The 27,920-nt window shown below is 40.6% G+C and overlaps 1 protein-coding gene across 2 annotated transcripts in view; it reads right to left on the bottom strand.

Annotated features, from left to right (window-relative positions):
• Positions 1 to 270: 270 nt before the first annotated feature.
• The window catches only part of PHTF2 (putative homeodomain transcription factor 2), an 86,648-nt gene continuing 58,998 nt past the window's right edge, over positions 271 to 27,920 (bottom strand). For both annotated transcript variants that reach the window (XM_083183050.1, XM_083183049.1), the window contains 11 exons: positions 27,651 to 27,867; positions 26,535 to 26,693; positions 24,773 to 24,991; positions 23,526 to 23,654; positions 20,877 to 21,149; positions 18,023 to 18,154; positions 17,098 to 17,184; positions 10,666 to 10,821; positions 7,644 to 7,739; positions 6,365 to 6,490; positions 271 to 5,981 (listed from right to left, as the gene is read on the bottom strand). In XM_083183050.1, coding sequence (XP_083039176.1) covers positions 5,961 to 5,981; positions 6,365 to 6,490; positions 7,644 to 7,739; positions 10,666 to 10,821; positions 17,098 to 17,184; positions 18,023 to 18,154; positions 20,877 to 21,149; positions 23,526 to 23,654; positions 24,773 to 24,991; positions 26,535 to 26,693; positions 27,651 to 27,867 — 1,615 coding nt within the window. In that variant the 3' untranslated portion in view covers positions 271 to 5,960. The remainder of the gene's footprint in view (positions 5,982 to 6,364; positions 6,491 to 7,643; positions 7,740 to 10,665; positions 10,822 to 17,097; positions 17,185 to 18,022; positions 18,155 to 20,876; positions 21,150 to 23,525; positions 23,655 to 24,772; positions 24,992 to 26,534; positions 26,694 to 27,650; positions 27,868 to 27,920) is intronic.

Genomic DNA, 27,920 nt, shown 5'->3' with positions numbered 1-27,920 from the left:
TGTACAATCTGAGCACTACATTTATAATATATTTTGCACACCTACAGCTGTATCCAGCGGCGTAGCTTTGTTTGGGGCGCCCCCCCCGCCGTTAATGGGGGGGTGCCCCTCCCCCCATTGCCGCATGCTTACCTGTCCGCGCGTCCCGGCTCCCCTCCTGGCTTCAATTCATTCTATGCAGACGGACCACGATAAAATGGCCGCCCCCTTACCGCAGACAGTTTAAGAGAACAGTCTGCTTTATGGGGCGGCCATTTTATCGTGGTCCGTCTCCATAGCATTGATTGAAGCCAGGAGGGGAGCCGGGACAGGCGGACAGGTAAGCCTGCGGGGGATGGGGGGCGGGGGGATTACTATAGCGCCGCAGCCCCCCCGGCGCCCCCATATGCACAGCGCCCCCCGCGGGGGCTGCGGTGCTATAGTTACGCCACTGGCTGTATCCATGATTATCAGGGCTCTAACACACTAGTGAAAGCTTGTATTCTCAGAAAACTAGTAATGATAGTAAAAGGGTAGCGTGACTGATTTACATGATTTTACTAGCATTTGTCAGATGGAACATTTACGCCTGCTCCAATTACTTGTTTTTAGTGGGGTGAATGAACCTCCAACATAAAGTGCATGATAACCACTAAATGCAGCGTCAATGTTAAATGAAATGTTAGTGAGTAATCAGTATAATACATAAAATAACACAGCTCTGTTAAATCACATGTTGGGAAGCAGATCTTTGTTATGGTTTTTTATTTCTAGTAGGACATTTATGCTGGTTGCCACCAGTTCTTTCATGCACAAACTGAACAGTAAACTAGCGGAAGCAATACATGATCGAAGCAAACTTTCACAACACTGATTTTGTCTTATTGCTTCATATTTCTATTAAGAAGTAAAAACTGCTTAAAACTACACCACCAATTAGCAAGAGATTTAATTAAAGTTTCTGTTATACTGGACAGAACACCAGGATCTGAACTGTGCAACAGTTTCCTGGGACATCTAAACTCTTAAGCTGGGTACACTCTACATGATATGTCATCTGATCTGGAGAATCGGATCGATAAATGGTGCACATAGTCAATATGTACCCGCACTTTGTTAGTGACATCGCTAGCGAGGACCATGCCATGATCATTCAGCAGTGACAGGACCTGGCTGCAGTTATGCTGGTTACACATTGGGCGGTATTCAATGAGCCTGATACGCCATGTTTTTATGGCGAATTTGTGCTGTGTCAATGAATTTAGTCAATGAATTTTTGACTAAAACGGTGAATCACCCTATTCAATGACCACATGGCGAATAAATTTGAAGGTTTTTTTCGCCATGATTCACCGAGTAGCAATCGCTATCTTTTTATGGAGAAGTGGAATGTGAACTTTTAAAATAAAGTGTTTTGTTTTTTACATTTGGTGTCCAAAAATCAGGAATTTTATTCTGAGGAGGGGCATGCTACTTTTATTCATGTGCTGTAAGCACATGAATATATATTTAATTTAAAAAAAAAATATTTTATTTTTTTTACACAGCAGCCAGCAGGAGGCGCCGGAGCCGAGCCGCTCATTACATATTCATATATTCACTGCACCCGATCGTTACGATCGGGTATAGTGAATATAGGTCCCCTGCTGGCACCCCCGGGGGGGCAGCCTGTGCTGCCTGGCACCCGGGGAGCCCACCTAACCCCCACAAATGTTCTGGGGCAGGCAGAGACACTTCCATCTCTCTGCCTGCCACCGTCCTCAGGCTCCCTGCGGCATACGCCGCAGGAGCTCATATTCGCCAGTCAGGGGCAGCGAGCCCCTGACACGTTGAATACCGGAGCCCGCCGGCTCCGGAACGTGGCGAATGTGCAGCGAATCCTAAAAAGGATTCGCTGCACCTCGCAGGTATTCTCATTGAATACCGCCCATTGGCTTTACAGGCCTGGATGAAAATGGAGGGATTGTGGTTTGTCTGGCACTCCCACTAAAACACCCCCTAAACATTTTACCTAGGTGATATTTCCTTTAAGATTTACTTAAAGCTGCACTGTCTATTTGTGCACTTAATTTTCCTTTAACCAGACTATAATTGACCCAGTTGGTTGTCTTTGTAAACAGTAAGAACACCTTTTTTGTGTCCATCAAACCTTGTCAGTTTAAAGTATTAAATGATAGGATTGCTTGCAATGTGGTGTTCGATCAATGTTCACTTAGCAAGTTTATATTATTGCCTAGAGCAGCACCCTATCACTGAATTAAAGTCAATTTTTGTGAAGATTTATTGTAGAGGCTAAATGAGCACAATAGACTTTCCATGAAACACCTGACCCCCTACTGCGTCTTCGTCCCACTATAATTGTATTTGACAAGAAAAGAGAAAACTTTATACGCGGTTTCATCAGAACATAAGATGATGTAGCAGAGGAGGGTATCTGTAACTGGAGGATTTACTACACCCATCAGAAGCCAGCAGTAAAGGGTAAGTGCAACTTACAGTCTACCTATTGCCAAAATAAACATGTAAATGAAGGTATACAGTAGAGACCAGGACTGCGGCAAACTGAGAACAGTTAACAAAAAACCCTACAAAAGAAAATCCCTCTCAATATTCATACAAAGACCACATAAAATCAACATTTGTATACATTGTGCTATGATTGAAATACTCAATCAACTGATCCATTTTATACTCGCATTAGGTCAACCCCTTATGGTTAACAGGTACAAAAAGTCAACATGGTCAATAGGTTAACCTGACTCTAGTTGAAATTAGTGCAAATATCCATTTTTTCACCAACTTTTTCCTACTTTACCATCCACAAGGACTACAATTGGGAACATTAACCTGACTGAAGCATAGTACACAAATTGGGGTTAAGTGTGGCTTAAAATGCTACTCAAAAAATTGAAATAAATAAATACATGAAGGACTTTTTTGTGTGGACCATTTCAATGTCAAACTGTTGACTACCTTTTAAAGTGTTTACCTTTTGCATGTTACACTGTCAAACCCATCAACCATTTAACCTGTTCCTGGTTGACCCAATGATTGAGACCCATAAAAAGTACACCTCTTGAGGTTAGTATTCATTTATCAACTGCAGGACGGGGTCCCGACAGTCAAAACACTGACACACGGCGGCCTGACGGCCACTGGCTATTCTCCCTCGTGGGGGTCCATGACCCCCATGAAGGGAGAATAGAATAGGTGGTGCCCGCAGTGTGCTGAGCGCAGCGAGCCCACAAGGGGCTTTGTTGCGCTCACCATGCTGTCTGGGTCCACCCATTCGGGCTCCCGACATCGGGATGACTGTCGGAACCCTATACCACACCCAATTTATCAGTACTTTGTATGCCCCCATATATACTTTCATGTGTCTAGCTTGGTATTGCTTTGTGATACCATCAGGCAGAAATTATTGACCCCATATTTAAAGACAATACTGCAGAACAGAAAATGTAACACTTTTACTGAAAATTCACGTTTTCAAATGAGAACATTTAGGATGAAACACTTTACAATATAAACTACTACTACTTTTTGGCACCCACATTTTTTTTTTTATAAAATAAACCTATAATGAAACAATTTTGAATATGGATTCTGCATTTTCCAAAGTCACCTTAATATTTGAAATAAAACCTTTCAACCTAAATACAGAAATGTATTTGTTACAATGCTTGTTTGCATGATTTTTTGAAAATATAGCAAGACACAAATTATATATTGTGAAATACAAAACTGTGAAATGACAATTAGACGTAACTACCTTAGTTGCATAAAACAAAACTGTTCAAAACGCCCCCAAAAAACAGAATTAAAATAAAGACAATGCATATACATGTAACACTAAAAAGGTGCTTATCTGCAACTCCACAGTACTGCAAACAGAAAAAGTGTTTAATAAATACACTTGTCATAAGTACATAATATAACATAAAAATCCTGTGATAGTAGCCATGAACAATTATTGCTATACTAGCAGTTCTTTATGGAGCACATTTAACCTTTGAAATAATATTAACGCAGTGTAAGGTGGTTTAAGATGGATTATCACAAGTTAACATTACAACTTTTACTTATTATGGCCTTTTGCAGATAATGTATTATAAACCATCAGCTCTAGACAGAATCAGGGTAACATTCTAGATTTAGATCCAAGGAAATATGTTAGCGATGACTGATGATTATATAAGATGCCAAAGATCTAATTTGATAATTAAAAAAGTTTGACTTTAAGCTCAGAAAATGTTCTATTCAGGACATTCATGATGGTACAGGTTGGGTATCCCTTATGTGGAAATCCCATAACCGAAATATTCTGAAAATCGTAGGTTTTTCCGCCCGCACCTTTTTTTATACTTAGATTGTCCCCCGGTGTCCAGGGTGACCTTCGGACTCCTTTTCAGCGGCACCCCTGGTCCCAAGGATGCATTCCGCAGGAGCGCCGGTGATGTCACGGCTCACCTGCGCATGCATCCTTGGGACCCGGGGATGCCACTGAAGAGGAATCCAGAGGCCGCTGTGGTCGTGTGGTATATGGTCCAGACAGTCGGGATCCTGACTGGCCGGACTCTGACAGCGGGGCGAGTGCAACAAAGCACCTTGCAGGCTCGTTGCACTTGCCACACTGCGGGCACAGTGGCTTGCTACGCTCGCCACCTATTCTATTCTCCCTCTATGGGGGTTGTGGACATTCCTTGCTAAGTTTTAAAGTACTCAGATAACAAAAACTTTTTTCCATAGATCTTGGTAGTACATGGATATTTTCTGTTTGCATATTAAAAATGTATGCAAATAACTTCCTAAGAGTGCCCCCAAAAAAGAGTCTTCTTTCTCTCCATGTTTTTTGACATATATTTGCCACTGACTCTGGGGTGCACCTCCAACCTTTAAATACCAAAGGATTCCTTCCCTTGATTTTTCAAGAAGGGACACCTTTGCAAATTTGTAATAGGATTTGGACTTTTCTCTAATTGCCTCTCCACTTACCTAAAACTTTTGCCAGTTAAGGTCCTTTTTAGTGGAGTTTCCAGTGCGGGACCCAACCAAAAAAGTCTTCTGACATTCCACAGTTGTCTGAACAGTGAAATGTAATAATGCCCTATGCCCTTATCAGAAAGCAACCAACTGATTTGAAAGTTTGACAAAGGAACAAATCAAGATGAATTCTAACCTGACACCGTTTAGGATATTACACATGATGAGAAATTAACAATTGTGAGTGCTCCACTTGAACCACCAGGTATTGATTCTGTAACCAATTTGTTACACTGTCTTAACCAAAAGACACTTAAATGCCATAAAAAGTTTTGACTATTTTAGGAGTCAATATTAAGCATAAATTAAAACTTCTTGTTGATTACCTCCCTTTTGTTTTCATGGATACATTTTGAAATTCAACAGGAATTATATTGCCATTAAACAACGTCTTTATATGTAAGTATATCCTTATGATAATATTTAAGCAGCTTTCAGCTTAACCACCAGATGACAAAATCATAATTCTAAGGAACACTGGCGTTTGGAGGCTTTACTCATCCCTGCAAGTTTTTTAATCACAAGTGCCATCACAAGAGAAACAAAAACCTTAAAAAAACAAAAATCAAAAGCATACATTAGAAATAGGCAAATTGATGCCTCTCCATTGGTTGATGAAGCATGTGCAGAAAGGTACTGCTTGCCTTCTCCCGATGGACTGAGGATGCTCAGATACCTTAGGTAGGTGGCAGCAAGTTTAGTTAAAAAAAAAAAAAAAAATGAACACTGTCAAGGTAAAATAAATAAAGAAATTGCACAAGTCAGTCACAAGTAAACACTTCAGTTTTGAAAAAAATGTCTTGCCACAGGCCTCGGCTTCTGAACGCAAGCCGTTGTGTCGCCGCTGTGGGCCAGCTTATGTCTTATACAACAACAAAAAAAAAAAAATCTTGTAATCTTGCTCCAGAGAACTAGTAGAAAATGTCCTCTCTTCAGCATTATGATTTGATCTTCCATAACTAGAATGACAAGGAAAACAAGCAAAATTCACAAATAAGTAATAAAACCATAAAGCCCCAAGAGATATAAAATTATATATGCTTACATGAAATTCTATGTTGTATGTATTTATGTTTTTTTTTATGTAATGAGCAGCAATTAGACTCTTTCTACTATTTGTAAAATAATAACCTAATTTTACAATATAAACAAACAGAAAAAATGGAAGTGTTCTTAACAAACAATTAGTTTGTTTACATACTTATAACTACACAAATTAGGCACCAGGGCTTGGAAAATGTTTATCTTCACTATAGAAAGTGTCAAATGCATAAATTGTTAAAATGTTTAATTATGTGCTAAGCCTACAAAGCCAAAGAGTACTATACCAAGGAGAGCTCACCTTGAGATTAAATCCCAGCAGATCACTTATAACACCTGACACAGCAGACAGGATGACTACCTGGGTGATATTGTAAAGCAGAGGATTCATTGTAAGACCATATAACCTAAAGGGGTTGTCAAGTTCCTTAAAGAGAAAACAAATAGGTAACAGTTTACTAAACAAGGTATTTGAAATCAAAAGTAGATTAATCCAACTCTCCAACTAGCATATGAAAATCTTATCACGCTAAATGCTTAAATAACAGGCAGTCCACTAAACAACGTTTTCTTCATATAAAAAGCAATTAACATAATTATAACACATTTACAAAATTATAAACACATTTACTGCAGAATGCTAGTAACATAGAATTTGACAGTATATAAGAACCACTTGGTCCATCTAGTCTGCCCCTTTTTTAACCATATTGTTACCTCAAACCATATTTGATCCTTATTTCTTTGTAAGGATATCCTTATGTCTATACCATGCATGTTTCATTTTTTCTACTGTATTAGCCTCTACCACCTCTGATAAACAATGTTGTAGTATATACTACTACATTGCCTAAAGAGTAGTCCTGGAATTCTAAAAGCCAACAATGTCATTCATCAAAGTTAGCCATTAAATAGATACAAGAAAGACAATTGCGCCTTTTTCTAAGGCACCAGTCCCTTAAAAAAATATATATATTTTTATATAAACTGCAATTTTTGTAGTTTTATAAACTATAGCATTGGTTCTCAAACACAGTCCTCAAGACCCCACACAGTTCACGTTTTCCAGGTCACCCGGCAGGTGCACAGGAGCATTCATTACTCATGGACACAGGTGGAGCGAATTATTTCACTTGTGATTCTGTGAGACCTGGAAAACATGAACCGTGCGGGGTCCCGAGGACAGAGTTTGAGAACCTGTGAACTATAGGTATTACTTTTAGAGGTTGTTCTCATATAATGCAGTCTTCCCTTTGCATAACCTCTCCATAAAAGAGAATTCTATGAATTCTTAGAATTTCTCTTCTGGAACACATTTCAAAACTCTAGCTCACAGCCTAAGAGAGTATTAGCTGATCGCTAAAGTACCAGACAATATCAACCCGTAGTCTGCTTCATCATGTTTATACTGCAGAGGAAATGACAAGTGAATAGCTGAAACAATAAAGTATGATTGCTAGTGTTTCGCGGTTCCAATCAGCAATCAGTATTATTATTGTAGAGGCAAGACAACAAAGGGAAGGGAGGGCCCTTACAATCTAGTATGAAGTACTTGTGCAGATTGTAAATAGATCACTTACTTTCAACAACTTAGTAGCTAATTTTAAGACATTGTTGACAAGTGTCAGCTCTTCTTTCTTGTTAGGTTTCTTCTCCATTTTCAAGTACAAATTAATCTGTGGAATACAGGAAATGCATTGCAGGGTGTCAATATACATTTGTTTCATTGTAATATATTAGCTACCATCCACGTACTGTAGAGGACATCGAGTCGAAAAATATAAACTTATATAAAACAAAACACATTTCACAAAGAAAAGGTCATCAATCCTTTAGGTAGAGCATAAAAATATAAGTTATCCTATATAATAAAAAAAGAATAACATGGCTACTGAAATCCATGGAGTGCTAGCGGCTACTAGATGGTGCCAGACTGAGCTCCATTGGGGCACGCACACACAGCCATACACACACTGGCAGCTTTGTCATTTTGACGAGCTGACAACATATCTAACATATGATCAATGATATTACTAAGCTTGAGAAATTCTATAGGTAGAAAATAAATACTTACCTCAGGATAAATTGGTGCTTATGGCTAGTAGCACTGATCAAATCTGGAAGTACAGATGTGTTCTCACACTATGGGGTGTATTCAATGCGGCCGGCAAGGGGGTTAAACAGCGGGGATCGACGAAAACAAGTGATCCTCGCCGATTAAACCCCCCCGCCGGCCACTCACCACATTTAATGTTCCGGGGGAATCCTCGCTGTCGGAGGACATTGAGGATTCCCTAAACAATGAGGCTCGCTGTTTTAGCGGCCGCACACGCCAATTCCCCCTTGCTCCAAAAACATAGAAAGGGGAAACGGCGTGTGCAGGCTGTCAGTTGAATACTGACCCTGCTCACTATAGCAGAAAGCATTGAATACACCCCAATGACCGCAGTCATGCCAAACAGCCCCACGCAGCATGCCATGTTTCTCTTTCTCAAGCATTCTCACATAAATAAAAAAACCTGGGAATAACACTAGCAGGGGACGTAGGGTTAGGCAGAAGGGGAGAGAGCTAAAAGGTTAGGCAGTAAGAAGGGGGGTTGTTTACGCTTTGGGGTGGGTTAGGTTTAGGCAGCTTGGTAGAAGGGTTAGGCAACTGCAGGGAGGGTTAGGCATAAGGGAAGGCAGGGGGAGTAAGTATACATACTTCCATCAGGATGCCGGCGTTGGTATTCGGACTGCCGGCATCCCCAACGCCAGTCATCCGTATATATTCCTATGTGTGAATGAGCCTGAATATGTATATGAAGTGCTATACAGAAGTCACCGCATTTTCTCACATCAAGTTCCGCTGTACGTTTAAAAAGAAATGCTGTGTAGCTAAAGTTGCAGCTCAGTATCTCTGGAACACTTTAAGAAGTGTTTAATTTCATCAGTGGAATGGTACGTATGCCACACTTTGAGGGAATCTAGCACCGTATGATGCATAAATGCTGGGTACATGACAACACCCTAATATTTCTACTGTAATTATGATACATACACCAACATTGAAGATGGTTTATACACAAATTAATGACCGACATTAACGGCAGTGTGCACTGACCTGTACATTTGTTGGCTGTTTAATAAACATATCTGCAAATTGGTATGGAATTTCTATATTTAAATTTCTCACAGGTTCAAATAATTTTGTTTTTTTATAGCTATTAACCCCTTCACGACATTGCCTTTTAAGGTAATTTTTTTTTTTTTCCTCCTTGCGTTCAAATAAGCGTAACTTTTGTAATTTTCCGGCTATATAGACACATGAGGGCTTTTTTTTTGCGGGACAAGTTGTACTTTGTAATGGTACCATTTACTATACCGTATAATATTCTGGGGAATCAGGAAATAATTCAATGTGGGGTAAAAAAAAAAAAAAACGCCATTGCACAATTTTGCGCTGGTTACGGTTTTTTTGGAGTTCATAGTTCGTTTAAAATGATGGGTTATCTTTATTCTATGGGTCGTTACGATTCTGGTGATACCAAACTTATATAGTTTTCGTTATGTTTTACCACTAAAAAAAAAAATCGCAACTTTTACGGTTTTTCTAATTTGCGTTGCGTCGCCATGTTCTGCGGCTTATAACTTTTTTATTTTTCCACCTACGGACCTGGGTGAGGGCTCATTTTTTGCGGGCTGAAGTGTACTTTTTAATTAATACCATTATGGGATATGGGCAACTTTCTGATCTCTTTTAGTTATTTTTTTTTGGGTACGCGATGCGACCAAAAAACTTAGTTTTGGCGTTGGGAATTATTTTCCGTTTACGCCTTTAACCGTGCGGGATAACTAATGTTATATTTTAATAGATCGGACTTTTAGGAACGCGGCGATACCAAATATGTTTATTTTTTTTATTTTTTATTTATTTTTATTTGGGAAATGGGGAAAGGGGGGTGATTTGAACTTTTAATATTTTTTTATTTTTTTTTTTATTTTTAAACTTTATTTTTTTTTTTTTTTTACTTTTACTACAAGGCCCCCTAGTGTACTTGACCACTAGGGGGCGCGATCGCCTGTACTAGGTTCAGCCATAGAGCTCTATGGCTGAACGTAGTGATTTTATGCACTTCCTATTACATCCTGCCTGAGGCAGGATGTAATAGGTATGCATACACGGCCAGCACAGGGGTCTACATTAGACCCCTGGCTACCATGGCAACCGATCGGCACCATCCGATCTCGCTGCGGGGGGCCCCGATCGGCGCCGGAGGGGGGCGCCCCCCCTCCGATCAGCTATTTAAGCACTGCGGGCGCTTTGCCCGCGGTGCTTAAAGGGTTAAACGGCCACGATCGGCGAACTCGCCGCTCGTGGCCGTGAGAGCAGGGACCTGGCTGTAATATACAGCCATTACCTGCTCTCTTTCAAGCCAGCTCACTCCGTGAGCTGGCTTGATTCCCCCGCAACTGACATATGACGTATATATACGTCATATGTCATGAAGGGGTTAATGCAGCAAAATGCAACCCTGGGGAAATTGTTCATCTGTAAATGATTTAGAAGCAGTTTGGAACATTAAAGATCATTTATGAAAATAGTAAGAATTTTTCACTCACCTGTTCCGTCAACAATATTGAGGTATTGCTATATTTTTTGCTGGTTTCTGATCCAAGTGTAACAAATCTCAATAAAAAAAGGGTTAATGAAATGCTCCAGATGACTAGTTCCCAATTGTAGTGACACTCCAAAAAGGTTTCATGAATATGAAGTAGCTAGAAAAAAAAAAGAAAAAAAATCAGAAAATTTTGTACTATATTTTATGATTACAACTTTTACTAAACCAAATGTGCTGCAACAAAAATTAGAAACCAGATACACATTGGACTTTAAGAACGTTTATGCAAGTGTTCTATACATCATGTAGGAAAAGGAATCCTTTCTGCACCTAACCTTCATGATGCTATACTGTTCTAGTGATCTACACCCATAATTCTCAAGTTCTAATGTCAACCGGTCTAGTGGTTTCTTCTAGGAAATGTACAGTACATTAATGTAAATATTAGATTAGTGATAAGCATATGCACCTAAAGGAACTGCTAAAGTATGCATTGCACAATTAGAAACAATTTACTGGAAAATACAATCTGCCTAGCATTATCTATTGTTGCTCACTAGATGGCAGGCTGATGCTTTAGCATAGACACATGCTTATATCTATCGAGAGAGAGCGAGAGAGAGACTGGGCAGCACTCACGTACAAGGATAACAAGTGACCGGTGCCCTCCAGATGAGTTTTCCGAGGTAGGAGCTCCACAGTACACAGCTAACTGGCAGCACTCAAATACCAGCCATGAGGCAATTAACCTCACTGCTTCTTTACTTTTTTCGAGTGTTGCCAGTCTGTTGTGAGAGTAATATACCTCTATCTATATATCTATCTATACACACACACACACACACACACACACACACACACACAATGTTCAAAGGTTTGGAGTCATCCAGACAATTTTGTGTTTAACATGAAAAACTGATTTTTATTTATCAAATGAGTTGCAAATTAAAAGGACATTGGGAAGGTCAGAAATAATGATTATTTGAAAAAATAATTTTGTCCTTCAAACCTTTGGCATTCTAGCTTGTTAAGGTAAGCTGAAGAAATTTCACCACACACTTCCTGAAGCCCCTCCCACAAGTTGGCTCGATGGGCACTTCTTGCGTACCATACGGTCAAACTGCTCCCACAACAGCTCAATGGGGTTCAGATCTGGTGACTGCTCTGGCCACTCCAATACAGACAGAATACCTGCCTGCTTCTTCCTTAAATACTTCTTGCATAATTTGGAGGTGTGCTTTGGGTCATTGTTGCGGTCTACAGCAGGCATGTCCAAACTGTGGCCCTCCAGCTGTTGTGAAACTACACATCCCAGCATGCCTTGCCATAGTTTTAGCATTACCTAATAGCAAAACTTTGGCAAGGTATGATGGTAATTGTAATTTCACAACAGCTGGAGGGCCATAGTTTGGAAATGCCTGGTCTACAGGGTATGGCATTGCAAAATGAAGTAAAATCGCCATCCTTATTCAAAATCCCTTTTACCTTGTATAAATCTCCCACTTCACAAGCACCAAAGCAGCTCCAAACCATCACCATGCTTAACAGATGGCGCCAGGCACTTCCAGCATCTTTTCACTTGTTCTGCATCTCACAAATGTTCTTCTGTGTGATACAAACACCTCAAACTTCGATTTGTCTGCCATAACACTTTTTTCCAATCTTCCTCTGTACAATGCCTGTGTTCTTTTCCTTTTATTGCTCAGTCTCAGATATGGCTTTTTCTTGGCCACTCTGCCTAGAAGACCAGCATCCCAGAGTTGCCTCTTCACTGTAGGTGTTGACACTGGTGTTTTGTGGGTGCAATTTGATGAAGCTGCCAGCTAACCTGTGAAGTATTTCTCAAACTAGAGACTCAAATGTACTCGTTTTCTTGCCAAGTTGTGCACCTGGGCCGCCCACTTCTCTTTCTACTTTGGTTAGAGCCTATCTGTGCTGTTCTCTGAAGGGAGTAGTACACACCATTGTCAGAAATATTTATCTTTTTTGGCAATTTCTAGCATGGAATGGCCATCATTTCTAAGAACAGGAATAGACTGTCAATTTTCGCATGAAAAGTTTTGTTTTGTAATTTTGAGAGTATAATCAAACCCACAAATGTGATGCTTCAGATACTTATCTAGCTCAAAGCATGGCCAGTTTTATAGCTTTTCTAAGGGCAAACCTGTTTTCAGCTGTGCTAACATAATTGCACAAGGGACTTCTAATCACCCATTAGTCTAACGCAATTAGCAAACACAATGTACCATTAGAACATTGGAGTGATGGTTGCTGGAAATGCACCTATGTAGATATTACTTTAAAAACCAGGCCTTTGCAGCTAGTATAGTCAATTACCACATGAACAATGTATAGAGTGTAGTGTTCCCGCTAGGCTGTTTAGCTGCGCCCTGCCCGATTTCTAAAGGGCAAAATGCGCCCTGCCCCTCCAGCAGCGCCCCGCTAAAAGAGCCTGCTGCCTGACTAATGTTGTGCCCGGGGAAGCTCCAGGCACCGCAATCTCGGCGGCGCTAGGCTTCCCCGGCAGCTCACGGACTTCGGCGGGGCCAGGTCCGCCCCCTTGTACGACGAGGAAGCCCGGGCACGCCCGCTTTGGTGACGCGGCGGCCCGGGCACGCCCCCTGTGGTGACGCGGCGGCCCGGGCACGCCCCCTGTGGTGACGCGGCGGCCCGGGCACGCCCCCTGTGGTGACGCGGCGGCCCGGGCACGCCCCCTGTGGTGACGCGGCGGCCCGGGCACGCCCCCTGTGGTGACGCGGCGGCCCGGGCACGCCCCCTGTGGTGACGCGGCGGCCCGGGCACGCCCCCTGTGGTGACGCGGCGGCCCGGGCACGCCCCCTGTGGTGACGCGGCGGCCCGGGCACGCCTCCTGTGGTGACGCGACGGCCCGGGCACGCCTACAACGATGACGCGGCGGCCCGGGCACGCCTACAACGATGACGTCGGCGGGCCCGGTCCGCCCCCATCCCATACAGCGGCGCCCTGCCCCAAAAAATTCCTAGGGGGAACACTAGAGTGTATTTCTGGAAGAAACAAGGAGGCATTCTACAGACTTGTGAAAACATACGTACTGTAGGAATAGAGGACTGTTTTCTATAACACAATGTGGTACAAGTTGTCCCGGACGGCAGGTTCTCCTTAACGTACGTAGTAACAAAGGACCATTTTATGTTTTCACAAGGCTGGAGAGTGCTGCCATGTTTCTTTCATTGGTGTATAGGAATTTTCATTCTAAGGAGGGCAACGCAGGGATTCATATTTTCATATGTATATAGATAGCTTATTGGGCAGGCGGTTGCCGTTGATCTCTGGACTCCATGTGAGGTTTTCATCATAAAAGTAGCATCATAAACATGAGTGCTAGTTCGTTGCTTTATTTCATGATAGTGTGTTTATTTTTCATAAGCACCCACAGAGTTTCTAGGGGCGACCAGGTAGTATTTAAAAAACACAATATAGTATATGAGGTGACAATGTGATATAAGCCAATATACTAATAATGCTGTAAAACAAACACTACAGGGTTAATTAAGACCTGATCACTGGCCTGCTAATCTTCGGTGGCTAGAAGACGCCCCCCCACTGGAATGACATCCCTGTCTTGCAAATCATTGGTCACACCATATGAATTGATTATGTTTTTTATCTTGTACATGTGTTTTTTTTAACCATTTGTCTGCATTTGTATACAGGTGGAGTATGCCTTATAAAAGTATTCCAAAATACAGAATAATTAGTTATCCAAAATGCTTCTGGTCCTGTGCATTTTGGATATTACAATGTGGTATCTTGAGGACTGGACCCATGTGTCGATAAATAAACGATAATAACGTGTCTACACAAAATGCATTTATGTTGTATAAACACATCAAACATATGAAATTCACACAAATGCATGAGACAAGGTTTCAAAACCTGAAACAAAGTTTGCTTATCAAAATTGGTACCTGACATAGAACAATCATTTTCTTGCACATATTTAGTGCAGAGGGTTTTCAGAATAATTTAGATAGATTTCCAGATTTAACCTTTACATACCCATTGTGGTGAATTTTTATGGGACCAATGGGTTCCTAATAAGGTTATCTACACTATATACTATGATATCTTACAGTTTTTTTTTTTTTTTAAGTTACACACTATGTTATATTTAAGCTTTTATCTTTCATGAACCATCAAATTTGTCAAACCCAGACCGAAACTTTGATCCTGCCGACCTACTGTTGTTGCCATAATATGTTGCCTGATTAAAGGACTTTTTTGCTCAAGCACGGTGAGAAGTACCAACACACTCACCATTCCTAAGAATGAGGCGCAAACAGCACCCACTTCCCAGGATGGGGTGCAGTGGTCTGTGACCACACACTCTAGTAAATACAAAAACAGGGGGCCCAGCACTCACTACAACAAACTAACTCACCTTAACATTCAAATAATCAATTAAATAATTAGTGGGGTTTTAGTTCATGAATTGATCAATGCATTTAAGCTTGCAGCCCATCGCCAAGGGACCCCATTTCACTGCAAGTCCTACACTAACAACTGGTTTTCATGGGAACCTGGCCACTGCTTAAGGTACCCATACACCAGTAAGATTTATCTTCAGATCTGGCTGGTTGGAACAAAAACATGGTTATGGATGACTGACAGTTTGTCAGTTTTCCAGCATTTCCAAGCAAATGGTCAACTGTCATTTTCTCTCATCCATAACCATGTTTTTGTTCCAACCAGACAGATCTGCAGATAAATCTGCATGTGTATGGCCACCTTTACACATCATAGCTAAAATGAACATGTGTTTTTTTTTTTTCTGGGTTAATGCTCAACTGCCAAATACCCTATGGCTTTTAAAGGTGAGACAATCCCAAACACAGCACCTGAATTAGTATTAAAGGGGCAGCTGTCACAGGTTTCAGGTAAATGAGCTTATCTAGGGTGCATGAGAAGGCTATGATCACAGTAACAGAGGTTAATTAAAAATCAACCCAAATATATAGATACAGAAGTACCAACACACTCACCATTCCTAAGAATGAGGCGCAAACAGCACCCACTTCCCAGGATGGGGTGCAGTGGCCTGTGACCACACACTCTAGTAAATACAAACACAGGGGGCCCAGCACTCACTACAACAAACTAACTCACCTTAACATTCAAATAATCAATTAAATAATTAATTAATGGGGTTTTAGTTCATGAAATGAATTGCTTAAATGCATTGATCAATTCATGAACTTAAAACCCCACTAATTATTGAATTGATTATTTGAATGTTAAGGCGAGTTAGTTTGTTGTAGTGAGGGCTGGGCCCCCTGTGTATGTGTGTGTGTATGTATGTATGTATGTATGTATGTATGTATGTATGTATGTATATACACACACACACACACACACACACACACACACTTAAGATAAATTAACTTAATTGTACATAACCGTAACCATTCAGCAACAAAAAGGTAGATGTGTAAGGGAAAATAAAAGGTAGATGTGTAAGGGAAAATAAACACAAAAGTTGTAAAAGCTCCAGAAAAGCCAAAATTACTTTTTACAGTCAAATTCAAAATTAATCCACAATCATTCTATCAATGTTTCCGGTAACTTTACTGCATACATGAACTATAAGTGTCAGTCATTTGTAGAGATTTATTTTTAAATAAAAAAACCTGTACAAGTTTAGATTAACATAGATTTTTCCTACTGTACCAAATATTCATACAGTAGTTAATAATAAATTGTAGCTTTTACATTAAAGTTCAAGCTGAATCCATGTCACAATTTACCGTTAAACATAAAAACTTTTTTTTTTTTTTTTATCTGGCTATCAATTTGCAAAATTGTGAGAGCCCTAACCTTTTCATCACAGCCAAAAACGGTAGAACCCCAGGGTTCACACACACCACGGTGGCGGTCTAGTCAGCTTTATCATTTGCACGGAGAGCTATTTTCATTTAATTTTAAGATATCCTTTTATTCATCATCTGAGCCAACTAAAGCTGGGTACTCACCGGAGCGATGTTGAGCTGATTTGTCGCTTTGGAACGACAAAAGCCTACAGTGCTAAGTGATTTTGCGCTCCCACAGGTGCTAGTAACGAATGCTATGGTTGATCGGCTGCACATGAAACCTAGTGATATTACTAGAGATCTTGTTTATGCTAATGGAGGACGGAACATGATCATTCTGTCCTTCATTAACCTCCTCCCAGTGTGCGCACTCAATCTGGGCTCAAGGGCATTCATTCCAATGTCAGAATAAATGCCCACTTAAGGATACTGGGAGTTTTTCATAATTGAAAGATTCAGCTGTACATTAATTTTGTACCTGGTGAATACCAAAACGGTTACAGAACACTTATCTATACAGAACTTTCCAAAAATCTTATATCGTCCTGTCCTGACAAAGGATCATGCAATAAATAAATCCATCTCACCTGTGCACAGCATATAAATACTGCTGATATGGTCAGTAAAAAGGCGGATGAAACTATTACATCAACTGAACGTTGGGGTCCTCTTCGCTAAAAGAAAAATAACAATGTTATTCTTTATATAATGGTACACTTCCTTATAAATATACCAAAGTCTAGAACCCAAGTAAGACAATTTTACAGACACCCTCATAACACAATTACCAAAATGATCACTTTCTAGAAGGATCATCCCCTTACTTAGAGTTTTGTCATCATAGTGCAACTGAAAGGTGTGGTCTCTCCTTATATGAATAATCAGAGGCTGTGCCCTGTATTTAGTCATGAGGAAGGCAGTGGTCTGATCATTTCTGTGACTGCGTGCTATGCATGAAAACTGGGGGAATGCAGTCCTGCAGGATGCCACTGACAAGAGTTACAAAGGGCAATGAAAGTGAAAGGAGCACAGACCATGAATAGTCACATTACGATTCTGTCCCTCACTTTACAATGTGGTGATTTATGGCATTGACACCACCCTAAACAAATAAGAATTTCGGTAATGCCTTAGTAATAAAACACATAAGTAATCACCTACCAAATTAACACCCAAATTAACTCTGGCTTTTGGTTGTGAAGTATGATGTAAAGCTGGCCGTACACTACACAATATACATGCGATTTCTTCACTTTCGCATCCACATCGCATGTATTTGACAGCAGGACGGACATGATGCACGGTCCCATGCGCATCGCACCGGAGTCTGCAAGTCTCCCAGGCTTCAGGAAAGATCTGTCAGATCGTAACCATGCTTACAGGCTTTGCTGTGATTGTAATATATCATATGCAAAAGGACTGCATAGGATATATGGCATGCGGTCGGGTGGCTCAAGCGAGGATGGAGTAAAGAAGTCGCCCTGGTGTAACTTTAGGAAAATATTCACCTACCTTTAAATATGAGCGAAGAGATAGCCACATTTTAATATTCTGAACCTTTTTAAGACGGAAATGTGGAACTTCAGACTTTCTAGCTCTCCGTGCAGATGTTAAATGTCCAAATAATTTAGCAAACAATAATCTCTGCAAAAAATGAACAATTACTTTTGTACTTCAGAACATACAGTATAAGGGAATCACTAGAGAATTGTTCACACTGCTAAGACATCTTAACTATGGCAATTACAATGGGGTAAAGACAACTGCAGCTGTCAAAATATAATTTTAATGTTCAGAAGGGCCTGTACAAATTCCATGGATATACTTATTGTTACTTATCCTTGCCAATAGAGGCTCCATGACAAGTGCAAATATGAGTGGAGAGAGCAGACAACCCTGCCGGGTACAGTCACCAATTTCAAAACTATTAGACATTTGCTCCATTGACAAAAACCCACACCATAGGGGAGCGATATAGTGCTTGAATGGCATATAAAACATTTACCAGCAAAAAAAACATTTTATTGAGAACAGCAAAAACAAAGGGCCAGGATATGCAGTCAAACTCCTTTTCTACATCGAGTGCCAAGACAAGGGAGGACAGCTTCCGTTTTTGAATAGAATAATTCAAGTATATAGCCCTTCTAGTAATATCAAATGTTTGGTGTCTTGGGATATCTGAACTATTCTGGGTGTATCCAAGTCGATAACAAAATAGGTCTATAGATAGAACATCTGGTCGGATCTCTGTTTGGTTTCGGGATTACCAAAATGTCTGCTGGAGTTCTCAGGGGTGGAAGTAGCGCCCTTTTAAATATCATTAAAAAGGGAGGTGAAATGTGGGGATTAGCTGTTAGTGCTATTAGCGGATTTTCGAATATAATGTGGTTATTATGTTGTTAATTAAAACTAAAAATAATCTAATATTATTTGAAATACTTGATGTACATATTACAGGCCAAGAGTAGGGTATTAGGGAGCAGAGACAGTATTGCAAAGCTTTGCCTAGCCTGCCTAGAAACCCTGCACACACTCTAAATATCATAAGTATGTTAAAGAGCAAAATAACTATGGGAGACTCATTGGTTATTTAGATATGGAACATGTTTTAGTTCAGGGCTAGACATCAATTCTATCTGTTGTTGCCACATGTTCATTTTACTTCCTTTTTTAACAGTAGTTTGCTTAGGTTAGGTTGATAATTTGTTGTCTAGAGAGGAAGACATGCTTCAGAACACTACTGTTATTCAGCAGCGAGCATGACTACAATAATTGTGGCAGGGTTCACTAGCCAGGGGGCCAGGCATGGTCGGTATGCAGGCTCGCATTTGTATTTTTTGGGTTGAAAGGGTCAGCGTCAGTGTTCCCTCTAGGCTGTGTGCGCACACACAACTTGACGAGCGTGCGACAGCACAAAGCAGCTGTGGTCCCTTGTTGCAGTTGTGGACTCAATTAATGTGTGTTTCACCCAATAACTACATTGTGTGCTGTGTTTTGAATGTTTAAATGTTTAATATCATTTTGAAGTAAAGTTACCACAAATGCTGAACATCATTTTCCATTTATATATAAGTGACGCACAAAAGTTTTAATTTCCTTCCAAAGTTGCACAGCCAAAATCTTTTGCCGCACACAGCCTTCGTAAAATTAGAGGGAACATTGGTCAGCGTGCCATCTCCTTTGTGAAGAAAGGAGATGGTATAGAAAGAGACAGAATGACCATGCTAGCGACACTCAAAACACCCTAGATTGCTGCCTTACTGGATGCATGCCCCCTACACACTCCATGTATGCCTGCCCCCTACACACTCCACTCTCTTAATGTGCAAAATGCTGGCGTTTGCAATAAAACTTGCTGATATTTTATATTCAGTTACAGATATTTCATATGTTGTACTGCAAATCACATAACAAACATTAAGCAGTGTAAATAAAGTAATGAATACAGCAGAGACCTGTTACCCAATTCCTCATATGACAGCTGCTGACTGAGACGTCTGGTTTTGCATGGGATTACAATTTGGTGAACACCATAGGCCATTTATATAAGGCCCAGAGACACAGGCTATTACAGAGATGGATAAAAACCACCCCTTTTATACTGTAGAACATGAATGGTGATACGGCAGAGTATGTATCAATATAAAAATGTCACTGTAATGAAAGAGGCATTATCAGACAGTATGCTAGCTCATGCAGGGTGTGAGGGGTAAAACACAAGCAAGATACCAGGATAATGGTTGAGTTGGCTGGAGGCCCCTCAGGTTCTTACAATGCAACAGCTAGTCAGTGCTCATGAAACAGCTAGTGTGGCAGTAGGTGAGAGGATGGGGTGGCACGGGATTGCTGGTCATCAGCCTGTCCTACTAAGCTGGCAGCCAGCTACCATTGGTGTACACCCATCAGAGATATTACGGTCCCCCTGTTAGTCTTTAAAGATAGCGATTGTATACAATCCCCAGTGTGGCTTATGATGGCATGCACACACCACTTTCAGCTCAAAAGCCACCCAGTGTGTTTGGGCCAGTTATGAACGGTGAGTGCTGATGCAGGCTTCGGCATCATTGCTGGCCGCCGCTCATCTGCCGTATTACCAGCAGAGGAGCGATAGGGTGGATGGCTTTCTATAGCATCCTGCTATGGAATGCTGCACACCCCTGGGAAAATTCCATTGGACGGGCAAAAATTGCTCAGTGTGTATGCACAGCCTAGCGATTTTCCCAATCATTGCTGTGCATACACGCTGGGCAAAAACGACCTCTGTGTATGGACCTTTAGTCCTACTAATCAGCAGCATATTCTATACCTCAAGATAAAAAATAAATAAAAAATTCTATATTATAAGGTTACTGTAGGTTAAGCTTACCTGCTTGTATGTCCTTTCTGCTACACATAACAAGAAAAAGAAAATCCAGACCAGAGAAACTCGAACGACAAAACTAATTACGACCATGGAAATTACCATGATGTCATTGCTAGAACCAAAAGCGACACTATAAAGGTCTGAGGCAGAGAGTGTGGCCAGCTGCTCCAAATCCCTGGATTCAGACAATCTGAAGGCAAATGGTGTCAAACCGAGGATGAGAGAGATAACATTTCCAAATATCTGATATCCAATTCCTGGGTTGTAACTGTTTACCTAAAAGTAAAGTGCAAAGTTTGTTATTTTATGGTTAACTTAAAATTTTCATATATATTAAATGAATGCAGCCAAAATACTAATATGTAACAAGAGCAGGAAACACCAAATAATAAAAAGAATCCATATAAGGGCAACAGTTATAGGATAACAGTTATCACAGGGAGCCCACAACAAGCATGCTACAGATTCATAAAAACCGCCCATATGACGCCACTACACACCTAAACAGCCCTCTTTCAATATGATTGGCACAGATTTCCTGATGGCCGCCACACATAGGAGGTACTCATATCGCACGTTTATGGACACCAGTGCTCTTCTTACAAACCAACGTCTCCGGTTAGGGAGTCCAGCGCATGGCATCCAGCAGATCTGCAACCAAGTAATATTGTTTTCTCGCAAAACCGCTTAATGAGACACCGTGGGATGGCTAGGGGTGGTCGGAAGAGGGAACACAAGTTGAGGAGCCCACATGAGAGGGTGCACCATGGGAGGACTGGGCGCCACCCTGTACCATACTCCCTTCCAACACCCGTGATGCCACCTATTGAATTTACAGCCCATGCACCACCCACACCTCTGGACTCATTTGCCACTAACAATACCGGTTTGCAGACTATTTCATTGTTCTTGGCTAAGTGGTACCCCCAGAATGGTAAGAATCTAATACTGAAATGTGAGCTTTCAGCAGGGACTCTCCCATCTCTGTTCTGTCTGCACTGTGGGGGTTATTCTGGCTGACCCGTAAATCTGCAAAATTCAGGTTTGCATGTCCTCTTACTCCGCCCACATGAATGATCAGACCAGAATGAGGGCCTGTGTGTGGAGAGGGGAAGCTGACAGTTAAGGTGCCCATACACGGTGCGAAGCGCACTCCCATGGGCATCGCATCGCACAGTAGAAAAACGCATTCAAAACGCATGTGTTGCGATGCGATCCAGCCCATAACAGGTGTGATCGCACCGTGTATGGGCACCTTGACACATGCAGTCATTGGGTCATGACTAAAGTCTATTTTTAGAAACCCCACACTGACAGTTGGGCTCTGAGGGTACCATTGGAGCAGTGCTGAGGAGGCCATCTTGAGGGGACAGATCTGCATGGTGTGCCGAGCTGTGGGTCTCCTGTACAATGGAGGACATTGGTAACCAGCCTGCGGTGGTGAGAAGTGCTAAAAGAGTGTGTCCCAGCTGCCGGTCATCTTCAGGAACCCATGAGATGGCTGTAAGCAGTGTGTGGCAAAGTGGGGGCGAAGCCAAGATGGGTTTCCCCTTTGTTGGATAGCCTTTGGGCTCAGATTGTGGCCCACTTGGCCCCAATCTTTCCAACAAAATTAAGAACATATGGACCAATGTGAGTGCAACTTGTCTGGTGTGAGATATAATCTAAATATAATCTATTTATTCATTTGACATACATCTCTGAATGTAGGGATCTTTTTCATTGGATTACTCACTAGATTATGTGCATTAACTCACCTGCATAACAATTTACGGCAGCTAATTGGGCAGTACGGATGGTGTAATGGTTAACATTACTGCCTCACATCACTGAGGTCATGGGTTCGATTCCCGCCATGGCCCTAACTGTGTGGAGTGTGTATACTCTTCCCGTACTTGTGTGGATTTCCTCCCACAATCCAAAAATATACTGGTAGGCTAACTGGCTCCCAAAAAATTAAACCTAGAATGTCTGTGTGTGCATGTACATGTGGCAGGGAATATAGATTGTAAACTCCACTGGGGCAGGGACTGATGTGAATGTTCAAATATTCTCTGTAAAGCGTTATATGTGGTCAGGTTATCCCAGGTCTTAAGGGTGGCCTGAATAAATGGCAATAAGCATAAGCCTTTAGGTCTCAACGTGTGGGGAATCCAAAGGGGGGCCCAATGCAGCTATCCACTTCAAAGTTCGCCCAAGATGAAGTAGTTGACTGCAGGAACTAATTTGTAACTGGGTCTGCCTCTCTATAAGCTCACCAAATCTGGGAGGGCTAGGCCTCCATTATATTTAGGGAGCGACATTCAGTATCTAGTAGTGTTCATTCTAGCACCCGCTATCTTTGAGAACCTATGCAGTTCCTGTTCCCTACCTGGGGTGTTGCTGTCTGCTGTGATGTTTCTAGCACAGGTCTGGTTTGCATACCAGTGCTAATATACAGACCACACTGTGCTAGAAGCACTACAGCAGACAGCGACACCCCAGGCAGGGAAGAGGAACTGCATGGGTTGTCTAAGATAGCGGGTGCTAGAATGAACACTAATCTAGTGAGTCTCGAAGGGCGACCTTTCCTTAGATTATAAAAATATTGAATGAACAATTCACATTTAATAAATCAAATTAAACAAGAGGTTTAGTCAATATGCTACTTACTCTGTTCATGATCATTCCACTGATCTCTAACACAGACATATCGGCTTTCTTGCAGTCATTTCCCTCCCACACTATAGCACTAACTTTTTCAAGTCCTGGGTTAGAACTATGCAGCCAAGGTAAATGACTCTGTGAAGAAAGATAATTAATTAGAACATAACTTGCAGTGCCTGCTTAATATAGATGTAACTTAATATCTGGAAGTTGCTTGGGGGATATTAATAACTGTTCAGCAGAAGAAAATAAACTTTAAAAAACAAAAAGTACATCCATGTACAAAGAACAGGCTTGCATGAATATACTACACACAGGATAAAAAGTTATGCTACCCATACACTTGTGCGATTGCATTCGAAACTATAAATCGGGTTCGATTTCCCTTGAAGCTCACCTTCCGATAAATCGCATCAAAAAATGTTTGCCATACAATCATGCAATTTATCACGCTGCACAGGCCGAACAGTCTGCCGCACACAGCATTGGCCCGTATCCCAGATGTGCCTCCAGCTCCTGCCATGGCTCCCAGACATGCCCCAATAAGTAAAAGCTTGTGTTTTTTTTAATTAGGGAAGCCAATCCTGGGATTGGGCATTTTTCAATCCCGAATTCCGGGATTGAAAAAAAATGTCCCAGGATTGGCGTCCATAGTCCCTAACCCAGTGGCGCTTATATTCTATATTCCCTAACATATGTACAGTATATGCACAGACATTCACTCTAGGATTACGTTTTGTTGGGAGCCAATTAAAACCACTATATTTTTGGATTGTACCCAAAAGAACTGGGAGCATATACAAACTCCACACAGTTAGGGATATGGTGGGAACTGAACCCATGACCTCAGTACTGTGAGATAATGCTAAAACATTACACTGTCCGTGTATCTGCCCAAAATCTGAAAAACTCAGGCTGCGTTGGTGCCTGGATTTGGTCAAGCCAAGCCCCGAAAGAAAAATCAGGTGTAGAGAATGAGAGAAGGAGCAGAAAGTAAGGTTTTCATTCAAGAACACTGCTTGTTATTAAACAAGTTATTTATACAGACAAAATAAGATGTATAGATGTGCGCTGCTGGATTTAAAGGGCCCCTCGAACCCAAATGTGTTCTTTATGTTATGCAGATCTTTGTTATAAATAATTTGTTATTCACATCATTAGTTATTGACATATATATTTTTAAAGCCACAGGAATAATGGTACCTTAAATAATACAGTAACAAATACAAAAAAGGTAAACAAGTGTACAGTACCTGGTGGAAAGGGTCATCTCTAAATTCCCTTTTCAGGCACAGGTTTCCATGATTTGCTTCTGCGTCTGTCTCACTACTGCAGGAAGAGCGACACTCTGCACAGTGCAGCAGGTCTTCCCAGAGAACATCTTCTGTTTCAGACTCTGGTCTGGTGCTTTCTGAATCTTGCCGAGAGCTTGAGCAGCGAGAACTACAACTGGTTCCTGATTTTGGGATATCCTGAAAGAATATTTACATTATCCTGATATGCACACATTTTTTAAATATATATCTGTCCGTGGATGAAAAGTAGTTACATTTGAAGGCTTATCTTGAGGTTTTAGTAGTAGTTCGTTTATTTACAAAAACATATTGCCTTCCTGGCAACCTCTAAGTCTACAGTAGTGATTTCTATATAAAGGCCATGGGGGGATATTCAATTACCCGATAAAACATGGTGACGGTGAACGGTTTTTGCTATTTTTCCCAATGTTTCAATAATGTTTTGTTTTTTTAAATCAGATTATTTATCTGTTAAATCATCCAATAGGAAACCTATGTGTTTTTTGCCAAAGCAGCTTTCTGGGATTTTGCTTCGCCTGCCAGAGGCCCAGGATAACCAATTACCCGCGATCAGGTAATTGGATATCCCCCTAAATGTAAAATTCAATAGTTGTGATATAAATACATAAATAATAAATACATCACTAGCTCTTCTTCTCTTTTTTGTTCGGTGTCTACGGAAAATCAAATGGTAATCGGTACATCGAGATTTTTCCTTGATCATTCGATAAAGCATCGGTATAACATGTAATTTCCCCGTTAGAGTAATACATTGCATCCAATAAAAGTTTTAAAACAAACAGCAGAGGATGCAAAGTGTACATCTATGTGGGTTATTTAGCACTGTTCTCAAAAAGATGTCAGCTTGGCTTAAACAATGGCAACCAATCATGCACTTGCTGCTATTATCTTATGTGCATGTGACAGAAAAAAGCAAATTGCCAATTGGTGCCTGTGATTTTAGTGCAAATTGTTTTATTTAGCAAAATTAATCAATAGAACACAAACGGGGAATATGAATGGTAAAAATAGCACAACATTGGAAACTCATACATTTCCTGCGATAGGTCTGACTTAAGCCATCTTCTGTTTTGAGAAGCCTAATACAATGTCACATCAAAAGGAGGATAAAAGGTTTTCTTTAGCATTGAAAGCATTCATGTTCGGTAATGCATATCGATTCCACCAATAATTTGAAATTAAACTTGCCGGTAATTTTTTTTTTTCATTAACAATTATGTTTTTAATTAAATAAATTATTTTTCACCGGTAATTAATGCCCAAAAGAGTAAACGTCATGATGTCATACCTCTCCGGTGACTGAAATCTACAGTATGGACCTATGTAAATGAAACACAGTTGAGATCTAACCTGGAATGTTATTTGCCTCTCTAACAAGGTCAGGACATTTCTGTAAAATTATTTCCAAAACATTTATAATGCTATAAAAAGAAGCAATCTCTGATGTCCACATGGGAATGTCAACAGTATATTGCAGGTTACTGGGCAACAAGGACACTTCACAAGCATGCTGATTTAGAGCTAATAAGATTGATTAGTGTATAGACAACAACATGAACTATACTAGTCTGTTATTCACTACTCAATAGTCAGAATAGTAAGGTAAAACATGCACCCTATAGACCTGTATTTATCATCTAACACTAGGACTATTTCCATGGTCAGCTCTGGGAGAAATGGAATTAATTATGCAACATACCTCCGCTGTATAGTGCTTTTTATAATGATGAGACTTTCTGTTCCTGAGTGTGCTGTCACCATGAAGGCGGTTCATGTTACGTCTGGCTGTGTATCCTGCACTGGGATCATCTTCACTGGAGACCTCATCAGACACATTAGCTAGGGATCTTTGCACGTCCTGAACATCAAGGTTTGCAAGTCAAAAAAGGACAGAAAAAAAGGGTTTGCATTTCTGCATGTTTATTTTGAAGAACTCGGCAATGCAATTCACTAACATCAGCTTTTTCCATTTGGCTGGAATCAACCGTATGAAAAGGCAGTTGTTATGGATGGAAATAAATTATGTGAATGCTCTAGTCAATTCTAGTGAGCTATGAATATGTCCCTAAGGAACATCAAAACAGTCATGTTGCAAGTATTACTAACGAGTCAGGAGACGCTTGGCCAACAAATTTAAAACCTGTATTTAGAAAATAATCATAAAATGACATAATTCTTATAAACATATGGACATGGACATGCCAAGAAGTACTGGTTTATTGCAATCGAGAATTATAGTGACAAAATGAGAGCAACATTGCAAAGTCAGGACAGATTCTCATATTATCTGAACAAAAAATTGGGGGAAATTCAATTGCCCGCAGTAATTTATCATGGGCTATCCAATTAGCCCTGAAAGTAGTACAACACAGTCAATTATAAAGGATTTTTTTTTGGGTTTGAAACCCACGAGGTCCCAAAAACACCCAATAAATTCCCTGTTTTCACAAGCTAAAAAACACACAGTCCAGGAATTTATCCCGGATCTTAAATGCTTTCGGCCGAAAACAAGAAATTTTTGTTCAGGAAGAAAAAAAAAAAAAAGGTTACAATTGAATTGCTTGAGAAAATTCTGGAAAAAAAATTGCTGTAAAATCTAGTTTGATTGGAATACACACTACACTACTATTACTTATTATGGGTCCATTAGTATTAGATATGATGATATAACACAGTAAGCAGAGGTCCTGGAACAACCATCAAATTCATGTTATGCAGAAAACATTAATAGAAATAAGAAAACTACAAAACAAAAAACAGAACAGACTACCAATATGTGGTACTACAGATTTAAAATGTTCAATTTTTTAATTACCGTTTTGGTTTTGTTGTACACTGCCTTGGTTTGAGTATGATGACTCCTGTTTGTTACAGGTGCCCATGTAGCCTCTTCTGAGTGGATCGTTTCACTACGAGGCTCATGTACTTGAACACCATCTTCACTGCTTTTACCTGTCAATCTCCCCTCTAATGACACGTAACCATTGTCAGTTTCTGTAGATTTGTCCATAGAATTTTTGACTTTCTTTGAACTGAAGTAAAAAAGTACAAACTGTTAAACAGCACTCTGTATGTTTTTAGTTCT

The sequence above is a fragment of the Crinia signifera genome, chromosome 4 (genome assembly GCF_055691185.1).
Source record: "Crinia signifera chromosome 4, ASM5569118v1, whole genome shotgun sequence".
Classification (NCBI taxonomy): Eukaryota; Metazoa; Chordata; class Amphibia; order Anura; family Myobatrachidae; genus Crinia; species Crinia signifera.
The sequence above is the reverse complement of the archived record's forward strand: the minus strand, read 5'-3'. Positions and strand labels throughout refer to the sequence as shown.